General features: G+C 43.4%; 1 protein-coding gene across 1 annotated transcript; it reads left to right on the top strand.

The window, feature by feature from the left end:
• The first annotated feature begins 1,396 nt into the window (after positions 1-1,396).
• Positions 1,397-1,849, top strand: LOC138910174 (uncharacterized). The gene has a single exon (XM_070201398.1). The coding sequence runs from the start codon at positions 1,397-1,399 to the stop codon at positions 1,847-1,849; it is 453 nt and encodes a 150-aa protein (XP_070057499.1).
• Positions 1,850-12,439: the final 10,590 nt, after the last annotated feature.

Below are 12,439 nucleotides of genomic sequence, written 5' to 3'. Positions count from 1 at the left end.
TGTCCTTGGACTTAAGGAGACCCTAGCACAATTCATGAGAATGTTCGACATTGTAGCCCAGGCTGTGTTGATTCCCCTTGCACTAGCCATATCTCAGGCTGGAGGATAAGCTAGGACTCCCACGGCCCATATTCCAAAGCAACGGGTCCACGTTGATCAAGACCCGGGTTTCATGCAAGAACAACCTGTTATACCAATTCGTCTTGAGATCAGGCTAGCAACATCTGAGAAGGAGCAGAGGAGACTTGAGAGGTTCAAGAGAATGATCCTCCTACATCCCATGGCGTAACTTTTGAGGATACGCAGGGTTTTCTAGACAAGTGCCACCGTATTCTCCGTACCATAGGTATTGTGGAGGTTAGCGAAGTTGCTTTTACTACCTTTCAATCGTCAGGAGCAACGTATCGGTGGTGGCTAGCTTACGAGGATAGTAGGCCAGATGATGCAGCCCCACTCCCTTGGGCTCATTTTCCAGAGATGTTTTTGAGAGAGTTTGTTCCTCATACCTTTCGGGATGCGTAGCGCACAGAGTATGAGCAGTTGCGTCAGTTGACCATGACATTGTAAGTGTATGCTATCAGATTGAGTGAGTTGTCCTGACATGCACCTACTTTGGTTTCTACGGTTAGAGAGCGAGTCCGTAGATTCATCGAGGGGCTCAACTATGGAATTAGATACAGCATGGCTCGATAGTTGGAGACAGATACTCCGTACCAGTAGGTGTTAGAGATCCTGTGGAGGTTGGAGGTTATGCGGGGCCGTGAGAGAGAGGATAGGGACTACAAGAGGCCTCGAGATTCTGGAGGATATAGCAGTGGCCGCACTACAGTTGTAGCCTGTCATGGCAGAGGCAATGTGAGCCACCCAGTTCATTTATCACTTTCGGCTACTAGCAGTACTCCGGCTATTTTGAAGCCCAGGTTGCCCATTTTGCTCAGCCACTGTCTAGTGCACCTCTTGCACAATGTGCCCTCAGCGGTTAGTCTAACTGGCCAGGCCAAGGTCAGTTTCAGTAGCCATGACCATAGAGAACGTATTTTGAGTGAGGTGATACCAGTGGTGAGGGATTGCCCTAGACTTTGGAGGGGTCACCTCCACAAAATACACATGCTCCACGAATTCCACAGGGTCCATAGGTTTCGCAGGCTATGGATGCTTCTCCAGTTTCCACTCCACCTACCCCACCAGCTAGGGGTGGAGGTCTCCCTAGAGGGGGAGGCTAGGCTCGTTTTTATTCTTTTCCTAGTAGGACGGAGGTGGTTGCATCGTATGTTGTTATCATAGGGATGCATCAATCTTATTTGAACCGGTATCCACTTATTCATATGTTGCATCTTACTTTGCTCCGTATTTGGATATATCTCGTGATTCTTTGAGTTCTCCTGTATATGTGTCCATGTCTATAGGAGATTCTATTATTGTCGATCGTGTTTACCGGTCATGTTTAGTCGTTATTGGTGGTTTTGAGACCAGAGTTGATCTATTGTTACTAAATACGGTAGACCTTGATGTGACCTTATGCATGGACTGGTTGTCGCCCTATCATGGTATTATGGATTATCACGCCATGATTGTAGCATTGGCTATGCTAGGTTTGCCGTGGTTGGAGTGTAGCCCTACATTGAATTATATTTCTAGCAGGGTTGTGTCCTTCCTTAAGGTACATCGGATAGTTGAGAAGGGGTGTGAAGCATATTTAGCCTTTGTAAGAGATGTCAGTGCTGATACTCATTCCGTTGAGTTAATTTTGGTACTAAGAGATTTTCCATATGTGATCCTACCAGACCTGCCAGTCATGCTGCCCCATAGAGATATCGATTTTGGTATTGACCTGGTTCCGGGCAGTTAGGTTTCTATTCCACCATATCATATGGAACCAGTGGAGTTGAAAGAGTTAAAGGAACAACTGCAAGAGTTTCTTGATAAGGGTTTCATCCGACCTAGTGTGTCACCTTCGGGTGCTCGGGTTCTGTTTGTGAAGAAGAAGGATGGTACTATGCAAATGTGTATTGATTATATCATTAGGAAGTTGAACAAGGTTACAATGAAGAACAGGTACCCATTTTCGCGCATTGTTGACTTATTTGACTAGCTTCAGGGTGCCAGAGTGTTCTCGAAGATTAATTTGCGGCCAGGGTATAATCAGTTGATGATTCGGGACCCGAATATTATGAAGACTGGCCTTAGGACTCAGTATTGCAACTATGAGTTTCTAGTGATTTCATTTGGGTTGACCAACGCCCCAGCAACACTCATGCACCTAATGAATAGTGTATTTCAACCATACATTAACTCATTCATCATTGTGTTTATTGATGGCATCTTGGTATATTCTTGCAGAAGGGAGGATCATGAACAACATTTGAGTATCTTTCTCCAGACCTTGAGGGAGAAGAAGTTCTATGCTAAATTATCTAAGTGTGAATTCTAGCTTGATTAGGTGGCATTTTTGGGTCATGTGGTGTCTAGTGAGGGGATCAAGGTAGATCTGAAGATGATTGAGTTTGTTTAGAGTTTGCCTAGACCGTCTTCAGCCATTGAGATTTGGATTTTCCTTAGTTTGGCCAGATATTATCGTCGTTTCGTAAAGGGTTTCTCATCCATTGCTACACCTTTGACTTGATTGACCCAGAAGGGTGGTCCTTTCAGATGTTCCGAGAAATGTGAGGGAAGCTGTCAAAAGCTCAAGACTGCTTTGACTACAGCCCCTGTGTTGGTGTTACCTATGGGATCGGGGTCTTACATTGTGTATTGTGATGCATCATGCATTGGGCTTGTCGCGATGTTGATGCAAATTGGTAGGGTAATTGCTTACATGTCTCGACAGCTGAAGGATCATGAGAAGGATTAACCGGTGCATGGATAGGAATTGGAAGCTATTGTTCATGCATTCAAGAATTGGAGGCACTATTTGTACGGTGTTCCATGTAAGGTCTATACCGACCACCGAATTTTCCAGCATCTATTCAACTAGAAAGAACTTAATTTGCTGTAGCATAGATAGTTTGAGTTGATGAAAGACTATGATATCAATTTTCTATATCATCGCGGGAAGGCCAATGTGGTGGCTGATGCCATGAGTGGAAAGGCGGAGAGTGTGTGCAGTTTGACATATCTACCGATATCAAAGATGCCCCAAGGCATGGATGTTCAGGCTTTGGCCAACTAGATCATGAGATTGGATGTTTCGGAGCACAACCGGGTTTTTTCTTGCGTGGTTTTTCGGTATTCTTTATATAAGCACATCAGAGAGCGTCAGTAAAATGATCCCCATTTTCTTATCCTTAAGGACACGGTACAACACGTCGATGCCAAGAAGGTTTCTATTAGAGATGACGGGGTGTTGCGAACGCATGACCAAAGATTTGTGCCCAATGTGGATGGGTTGCATGAGTTGATTCTTGAGGAGGCCCACAGTCCGTGATATTCCATTCATCCGGGTGCCGCTAAGATGTACTAGGATTTGAGGCAACCTTATTGGTAGAGAACAATGAAGAATGTTATAGTGGCGTATGTGACTCGGTGTTTAAACTGTCAGCAGGTGAAGTACGAGCATTAGAGGCCGGGCGTTTGCTACAGAGACTTGAGATTCTCGAGTGGAAGTGGGAGTTATTACCATGGATTTCATTGTTTGGATCCCATGGACTTTGAAGAAATTTTGACGCAGTGTGGGTGATTGTGGATAGGCTAACCAAGGCAACATATTTCATCCCGGTAGTGACTACTTATTCTTTAGAGAGGCTGGCTCAGATCTATATCTGTGAGATTGTTCATCTATATTGCATGCCGGTGTCCATTATCTCTGATCGAGGCACACAGTTCACATCACATTTTTGGAGAGTTGTGCAGCATGAGTTAGGCACACGGGTTGAGTTGAGTAAAATATTTCACCCCCAGATGGATGGACTATTCGAGCGCACAATTAATTATTTGGAGGTTATGCTACGCACGTGCGTTGTGGATTTTGGATGTTCATTGGATCAATTCTTAACCGTTGCAGAGTTCGCCTACAATAATAGATGCCAATAAAGTATCCATATGGTTTCTTATGAGGCCCTATATGGGAGGCGGTGCCGTTTTCCAGTTGATTGGTTTGAGTCGGGTCAGGCTGTTATTGGGCACTAATTTGGTTCGGGATGCCTTAGAGAAAGTCAAGTTGATTCAAGAGTGGGTTCTATAGCTTAGTCTAGATAGAAGAGTTATGCTGATCGGAAGGCTCATGATGTAGCATTTATGGCAGGAGAGAGGATTTTGCTTCAGGGCATGATGAGGTTCGGGAAGAAGGGCAAGTTGAGCCCTAGGTATATCGGACCATTTGAGATCCTTTAGAGAGTTAGTGAGATGGCCTACAAGCTTTCATTGCCACCCAGCCTATCGGCGGTCTACCTGGTATTCTATGTTTCTGTGCTCCGGAAGAAATACGGTGATTCGTTCCATGTATTAGATTTAAGCTCCATCTAATTGGATGGGCAGGTCTGAAAGTCGAGGTCAAAGAACATTGATTTAGTGAAGGTTCAATAGAAAGGTCATCCGGTTGAGGAGGCGACCCAGGAGGCCAAGCACGATATGCGGAGTCGTTATCGTCATCTTTTCATCACTTTTGGTATGTCTCTATGCACGTTCGAGGAAGAACATTTCTTTTTGGGGGGGGGTGAATTTAATGACCCGACTGGTCATTTTTTTTATTTGTCCACCATTTCCCCTTTTGATGCTTCACACATGTGTAATTTTGGCTTTATGACTTACGGGGTTGATTGATTTCGTTCCGGGAGGGGTTTTTGTTGATTTTGGACCCTTTGGCTCTTGGCTTAGAAGCCTATGTTAGAAATGCTGAACAAAGTTTAACTTTTGTGAAAATGACCCCGGAACGGTGTTTTGATGGCTCCGTAGGTCGACATTTGGCTATCATGTTTAGAATTAGGTTTTGAGACATGGAATAGGTCCATTATTCTATTTAGAACTTGTCTGCAAAATTTGGTGTTATTTGGAGTTGATTTAATAGGATTCAGACGCTTGGTTGCAATTCTAGAGGTTCTTGAACGTTTTATTTGAAATTCATGCGCTTTGATGGCCGATTTGCAGTTGTAGATGTTATTTTTATTTTTTTTCGTCACACGAGTGAGTTCAGATGATGTTTTATACTTCTGTGGATGTTTGGTTTGGAGCCTCTAGGGATCAAATGAGTTTCAGACGTGCTTCAGAATGGTTTTGAACTGAAACAGGATTGTTGGTGTGCTGGTGCTCTGATGTCGCAATTCCGAGCACTAGCATCGCAATTGCGAACATGGAAAGGGAGGCTTAGGTGTCACATTTGCAATATCCGGTTCACATTTGCAAAGTCTGGGCTTGGGGTAGGCTAGTTTGCATCTCCCACTATTTTCTCGCATTTGTGAGGAGGACAGACTTCGCATTTTGTGAAGTCTGTGTCGCAATTGGATCATCTCATCAGTGTGTCAGTAGCTGCAATTGCGAGATTTTCTTCACAATTCTGAGGGTTCGCAATTACGAACCCTCTGTTGCAATTGCGACATTTGCAACTGAACAAAAGGGCTGGGAGTCAGGATTTTATATCATATTCTCTCATTTTAGGGTCCTAGACTCGGTAGGAGGCAATTTGGAGAGAGGATTTTCATCTACAAACATTGGGTAAGTTATTCTAATCAATGTCCAACTATATTTAATGGTTATATCTTAAATTTAATATCAAATATACGAGAATCAAAGAGGAAAATTGGGGATTATAGTCAAAGTTTTGAAAAATGAAGATTTGAGTTTTGAGAGTCAATTTGGACTCGGATTTGTAAATAAAACATATATATGGACTCGTGGCATTATGGGTAGTCGGAATTTCCTATTGGACCCGGGTTTTGACAAGGCGGGCCCTAGATTGACTTTTGTTGACTTTTTGAGAATTGTGTAAATATCAAAGCTTTATCTATTGTAATTGGTTTCCCTTGCATTGTTTGATGATAATAAGTCATTTTTTTGGAAGTTCATTAGTTTCAATAGGCTTTAACTGGGGTATGATTCGTGAATTTGATGTTGTTTAATGTGAATTGAGGCTTCAACTAAGTTTGTATCATGTTTGAGGATGCGTTGGTATATTTGGATGTGGTCTCGGGTGTCTCGGGTATGATTCAGATTGAAATCGATTAGTTTTGGACTTAAGGAATTGAGGAAGCTTAAGGCTTCTGGATTGATCGAACAAGCATGGATTTGGCCACAGGTGCGAGACCGCGGAAGTTGCCCTAGGGTTGCAGAAGTGGTTTTGGCTGAAGTTAGGTAGGTGCGCAGGTACGAGAAATATTCCAAAACTATGAACTCGCTGGTGCAGGCAGCTGGGCGCAAACGCAGATTTGGATAGGAGAGGCAGGAATCACAGAAGCGTAGATGTTTCGCAGGTGCGAAAGGATAGGAGCAAAAGCAGGACCACAGAAGCAGTCCTATAGGTGCGTTTGGTCGGGCGTTTAATGAATTTTGCAGAAGCAAACCCTTGCATCGCAGAACCAGTTCCGTAGAAGCGGAAATTAGGGGCGCATGTGCGATAGTGTTAGGAAAAATGTTAAAACGAAGGGTTTGGTGATTTTCTCTTCCTTAAGACTTGTGGAGCTCGGCTAGGGGCAATTCTTTATAGGTTATTGGCTGCAATTTAAAAGGTAAATGAATATTCATCACTTTGATTGATATGTATTGTTTACCCATTGATTTTTACACCTAGATTATGTGTGTTTGGGTGAAATTTGGGAAATTTTTGACTATGTATTGGAGAGTGAGATTTGGGGAGTTGAGGGTAGATTTGTGGTTGGAAATAGCTGATTTGGGTATGATTTGATTCGTTATTGAATGTGTATTCGAAATTTGTGAAATTTATCGGGTTCCGAGGTGTGGGACAGGGGTTGACTTTTTGGGTTAACATTTATATTTTTGTTAAAGACCTTAGCTTTATCTTTTGGATTTCCTATAGCTATTATTGATGGAATTATGTTTTTTTGGCAAGATTCGAATCACTTAGATGCCGATTCGCATGGCAAGGGTTTCTTGGAATTAAGGGTATTTATCCCTGGAAACTGTATTATTTGTGTTGTGTTGGGGTGACGCACATGCTAGGGTACGGGCGTGTGGCCGTGCATCGTGATGATCATAATCAAATGGATTCTCTTGTACCATGTTGTTATCAAGTCGTGCTCTATACATGAAAACCTTACTTGTTAGCGTAATTGAACTGTGATTCATGTTAGAAACCATGTTTAGGCTATGAGCTTATTCGATTGAGACCTGATGAGATTATTTCCATTAATTAGAGTTATCTGCTTTAACTGTAATTATATACATAGTCATGATTCTTAATTTGCATATCATATCTCAATCTCTACTATGATGCACTGTTGCATCATATGTTATTATTCTTTGGGCTGAGTGGCACGAGAGTTGTGAGTCCTTGCGACTTGAGAGATTGATGAATGAGGTGGGCTTGAGAGCCGAGCTGTGAGTGTTATTATGGATCGGGCTACATGCCGCAGCAGACCTTATTGACTTATTTTATTATTATTGATCGGGCTTGTATCAACCTGACCGGTCGTTTTGCTTTCTAGAACCTTGTTCTCCTAAATAAGACCTCTCATATGTTCTTTTACTATTTTATGACTTGCGGGGTGGTTAGTTTGAGATTCGGAAGGGTACGGGTTGAAATCAGAACACTTGGTTCCTTAAGGTTGGCTAAAAAGGCCAAGTTTGACTGCGGTCAACAGTTTGAGCAAACGACCTAGGAATCGGGATTTGACGGTCCCAATAGTTTCGTATGATGATTTTGTACTTGGGCGTATGTTCAGATCGGGTTTTGGATGCCCCGAGAGCATTTTGGCACCTATTAGCAAAGGTTGGTTCTTTGAAGGTTTTAGAAGTTCTTTAAATTTGATCTGGAGCGGGTTACGGTGTTATTAAGGTCCAAACAGAATTCCGAGATTGTGAATAGATCCGTAATGTCATTTAAGACTTGCACGCAAAATTTGGTGTCAATCCGGGTAGTTTAAGTACGTTTCGGCATATTTGGAGTAAATTGAAGAACTTGAAGTTTATAAGTTTGATTCAATGAGTTTTGGGGTGCGATTCTTAGTTTTAATGTTGTTTTGGGCATTCTGAGAGTTCGAGCGAGTCCGTTTTATGATTTCAAATTTGCTGGTATGTTCGAGCGAGCCCCAGGGGCCTCGAGTGCCGATCGGACGAGGCTCGGGCCAAGTTGGGAGCTTAGAGCAACAGCTGAAGCTCCCAGATCTGTCATAATCGCACATGCGCTTGGCCAGCCGCAGGTGCGGGCTCGCAGATGCGAGCCACGAGCCGCAGAAGCAAAATATCAAGGGCAGCCTCGGAACTGCAGATGTCAAAGATTGGGCGCACCTGCGTGACCTTAGGTGCGAGAGCCGTGATGGTAGGTGCGGTTAGGATCGCAGAAGCGACCCTTCTGTCCGCAGATGCGGAGAAAGGCCATGTGCGTTAAAAATGCACCTGTGAGGCAATTACCACGAAAATGGTTATGGAACTTAGTGAAAATCATATAATTATGTTTCTAAGATTATGGGTAACAACTTTGTTCGAAGATTTCCGAAATCCGGGCACATGGGCCCGGGGGTAAATTTTTAGAATCTTGCATTTAGGTTGGGTAACCTCTCTAATAGTTGGAATACGAACTCTTGAGCACGTATTGATTAGTTTGTATATTATTTGGTTAGTTTGGAGTGATTCGGCACCGACTTAAGGGTGTGAGCGCATTCTTGAACCGGGAAGTAGGCTTTGAGACGAGGTAAGTCTCTTTTCTAACCTTGTAAGAGGGAATTAACCCCATACGTGAACATAATAAATTTGTACTTCTATTTGTGGGGGCTACTTACGTACGATGTGACGAGAGTCCGTGCGTAGCTACTATTCATGCTTATGTCCGGGTAGATTTAGCCTAACACCATGCTTTGTTGATACCGTTGCTTGTTTATGCTTACTAGTTGTTGGATTAAAGTGGAAGTGGAGGGTTTCAATATTTAAGGCTCCAAGTTGAATTTCTTATTTTTAGAAAGGAATTGAGAAATACTACGATGAATTTAGAAATTATATGTTCAACCGCTTCGCAAATATATTCCGCGAGCGGGGTAAACTTCCACTACTCTCATAAGAGCGGGCCGTTCGGCTCGGCAGGAGTTATTGATATATTATATGGTTCGGGTCTTTCGACCCTCGGCAGTGCACAGTATATTATTATGTATATTTGGATCGGGCCATAACTCGTGCGTAGTGATACCGAAATTCCATTTTTAATTTAATAATGTTTCACGGACTTGAAAGGAGAAAGGAATAGATGAGAGAAATTGTTTGATTCTTACTTGAAAGAAGTATTTGCTTACTTCTTGTTTTGAGCGCTATTATTATTGTATATTACATGCTTAATTAGAACTTCAGATTATTATGTTTTTGGCCCTTAGTAAGTATCGAAGTCGATCCCTCGTCACTACTTCTTCGAGGTTAGAATAGATACTTACTAGGTACATGTTGTTTATGTACTAACACTACACTTATACACTTGATATGCAGGATCTGAGGCAGGTGCATCTGGTTACCAGCCCGGCGCACACGCTTGACTTCTAGCTCGAGACTACACGGTAAGCTGCCCTTCCGAGCCGTTCAACAACAGCTGGAGTCTCTCTTTTGGATCTATATTTCTTTCTATTTCCTTGAGACAGTAGACCAGGTCCTGGCACACACTAGTAGACTTATAATTTTGGATTTATTGTCATGACTTCGATTTTCTCTCAATTGCTTTTGTTTAATTACTTTACAGCAGTAAATTTCTAAAACTTTTAACAATGAGGAAAGCTATTCACTTTGCAAATATATTAAAAGTGGAAACCACTAGATTTATCAGTGTTGGCTTGCCTAAAAACGGTGTTGGGCGCCATTATGGCCTATGATGAAATTGGGCTGTGACAACATGGTATCAAAGCACTAGGTTCACATAGGTCTCACAAGTTAAGGGCAGGTCTAATCGAATCTTGCAGATCGGTGTAGAGACGTCCGTACATATCTTTGAGAGACTATAGGGTGTTAGGAAACTACTCTTTATTCATTTCCTATCATGCGGTTGATGGTGTACTAAGTTTTTTCCTCTTATTCTCTCACAGATGGTGCGAACATGCGCACCAGATGTTCCAGACCCGGGAGGGGCTGCTCCCCCTGTGGCTAGAGGGTGAGGCTGAGGCCGGGGGAGGACACCTGCCCGAGGTAGGGGAGAGGACGTCCCAGAGTTGCCCCAATTGCACCACCAGCGGAGCCAGTGGAGGATCCCATTATGGAGGAGCAGGGCGAGGTGCCCGCAGCGGAGCCAGCCTCGGTAGATTTCACGTCAGCACCGGGCTTTTAGGAGGTCATGAGCCATATGCCGAGGTTGGAGTGGAAGGGTTCATCTGTCAACACATCTAGTCAGGTCATCTCTTTTCTAGAGGCTCGACATATAGTCGATAAGGGTTGCTTGGTTTATCTAGCCTATGTTTGGGATACCACCGTAGAGTCTCTAACGATTGATTCAATGCCAATAGTCTGAGAGTTCTCCAATGAATTTCCTTCTGATCTTCCAAGTATGCGACCGGATCGTGATATCAATTTCTGTACTGACTTGGCTCTAGATACTCAACCTATATCTATTCCACTATATCGTATGGCTCCGACACAATTAAAGGAGTTGAAGGAACAACTTGACGAGTTGCGAGCAAAGGTGTTCGTTAGGCCGAGCGTATCACCTTGGGATGCACCGGTATTATTTGTGAAGAAGAAAGATGTGGCTATCCAGGTGTGCATTGATTATTGCCAGTTGAACAAAGTCACCATAAAGAATAAGTACCCGTTTCCGTGCATTGATGATTTGTTTGACCAATTGCAGGGTGCTAGGGTGTTCTCTAAGATCGACTTGAGATCGGGTTACCACCAGTTGAAGATTTAGGACGCAGATTTTCCGAAGACTGGTTTTCGTACTAGATATGGCCATTATGAGTTTCTAGTGATGTCCTTCGGTTTGACAAATTCCCCCGCGGCATTTATGGACTTGATAAATAGGGTATTCATGCCTTATATCGATTTGCTTGTCATTATCTTCATTGGTGACATTTTGATTTATTTGCGTAGCATGGAGGAGCACTAGCAGCATTTGAGAGTGGTGCTTTAGACCTTGCGGGAACAAAAGCTATATGCTAAGTTCTCCAAGTGTGAGTTTTGTTTAGATTCTGTGGCATTCTTGGGGCTTGTGGTATCAGGAAAGGGCATTAAGGTGGATCCCAAAAAGATTGAGGTAGTACGGAGTTGGCCTCGTCCTACTTCGGCGACTGAGATCAAAAGCTTCTTATGGTTAGCAGGTTATTATCGCCGGTTCATGGAGGGCTTCTCATATATTGTAGCACCTTTGACTAGATTGACCTAGAAGGGTGCTCAGTTTCGTTGGTATGATGATCGTGTGGCGAGCTTCCAAAAGCTCAAGACAGCTTTGACCACAGCACCCGTCCTTGTGTTGCCTTCTGGTTCAGGGATGTACACTATGTATTATGACACTTCACGCGTTGGCTTGGGTTGTGTATTAATGTAGGAAGGGCAAGTTATTGCATATGCTTCACGTCAGCTGAAGCCCCTTGAGAAGAATTATCCTGTGCACGATTTGGGGTTGGCCGCGATTGTTCATGCTCTTAAGATATGGAGGCATTATCTATATGGGGTGTCTTGTGAGGTCTACACCAATCATCGTAGTTTGCCGCATTTGTTCAAGCAAATGTATCTCAATTTGAGGCAGCGTAGATGGCTTGAGTTACTGAAGGATTACGACATCACCATTCTTTATCATCCGGGCAAGGCGAATATAGTCGCGGATGCCTTGAGCAGGAAGGCAGAGAGTATGGGTAGCTTGGCATTCATTTCAGCAGAGGAAAGGCCACTAGCCTTGGACATTCAGTACTTGGCTAACAGACTTGTGAGGTTGGATATTTCAAAGCCCAACCGAGTTCTTGCTTGCGTTGTTGTCTATTCTTTACTATTGGAGCAAATCAAGGCTCGACAGTTTGATGATCTGTACTTGTTGGTTCTCAGAGAGACGGTACTACAGGGTAGTGACAAGGAGGTTTCTATTAGCAAGGATGGTGTTCTGCTACTGCAGGGTTGTCTGTGTGTTCCTAATGTTGATGGCTTGAGGGGGAAGATTATAGAAGAGGCGCACATCTATCGATATTGCATTTATCCAGGCGCTACGAAGATGTATCGTGACCTGAGGCGGCTTTATTGGTGGCGGCGGATGAAGAAAGACATAGTTGAGTATGTATCTAGGTGCCTAAATTGCTAGCATGTTAAGTATGAGCACCAAAGGCCAGGAGGTCTACTCTAGCAGATGACTATACCTGAGTGGAAGTGGTAGCGCATCACT

This window comes from Nicotiana tomentosiformis, chromosome 1 (assembly GCF_000390325.3).
Source record: "Nicotiana tomentosiformis chromosome 1, ASM39032v3, whole genome shotgun sequence".
In the NCBI taxonomy this organism is placed as follows: domain Eukaryota; kingdom Viridiplantae; phylum Streptophyta; class Magnoliopsida; order Solanales; family Solanaceae; genus Nicotiana; species Nicotiana tomentosiformis.
This window is presented reverse-complemented; position numbering and strand designations above follow the sequence as displayed.

Bases quoted from the DNA above. Each gene is read 5' to 3' on its own strand.
- LOC138910174 (XM_070201398.1), top strand. From the start codon at position 1,397: ATGTCTATAGGAGATTCTATTATTGTCGATCGTGTTTACCGGTCATGT.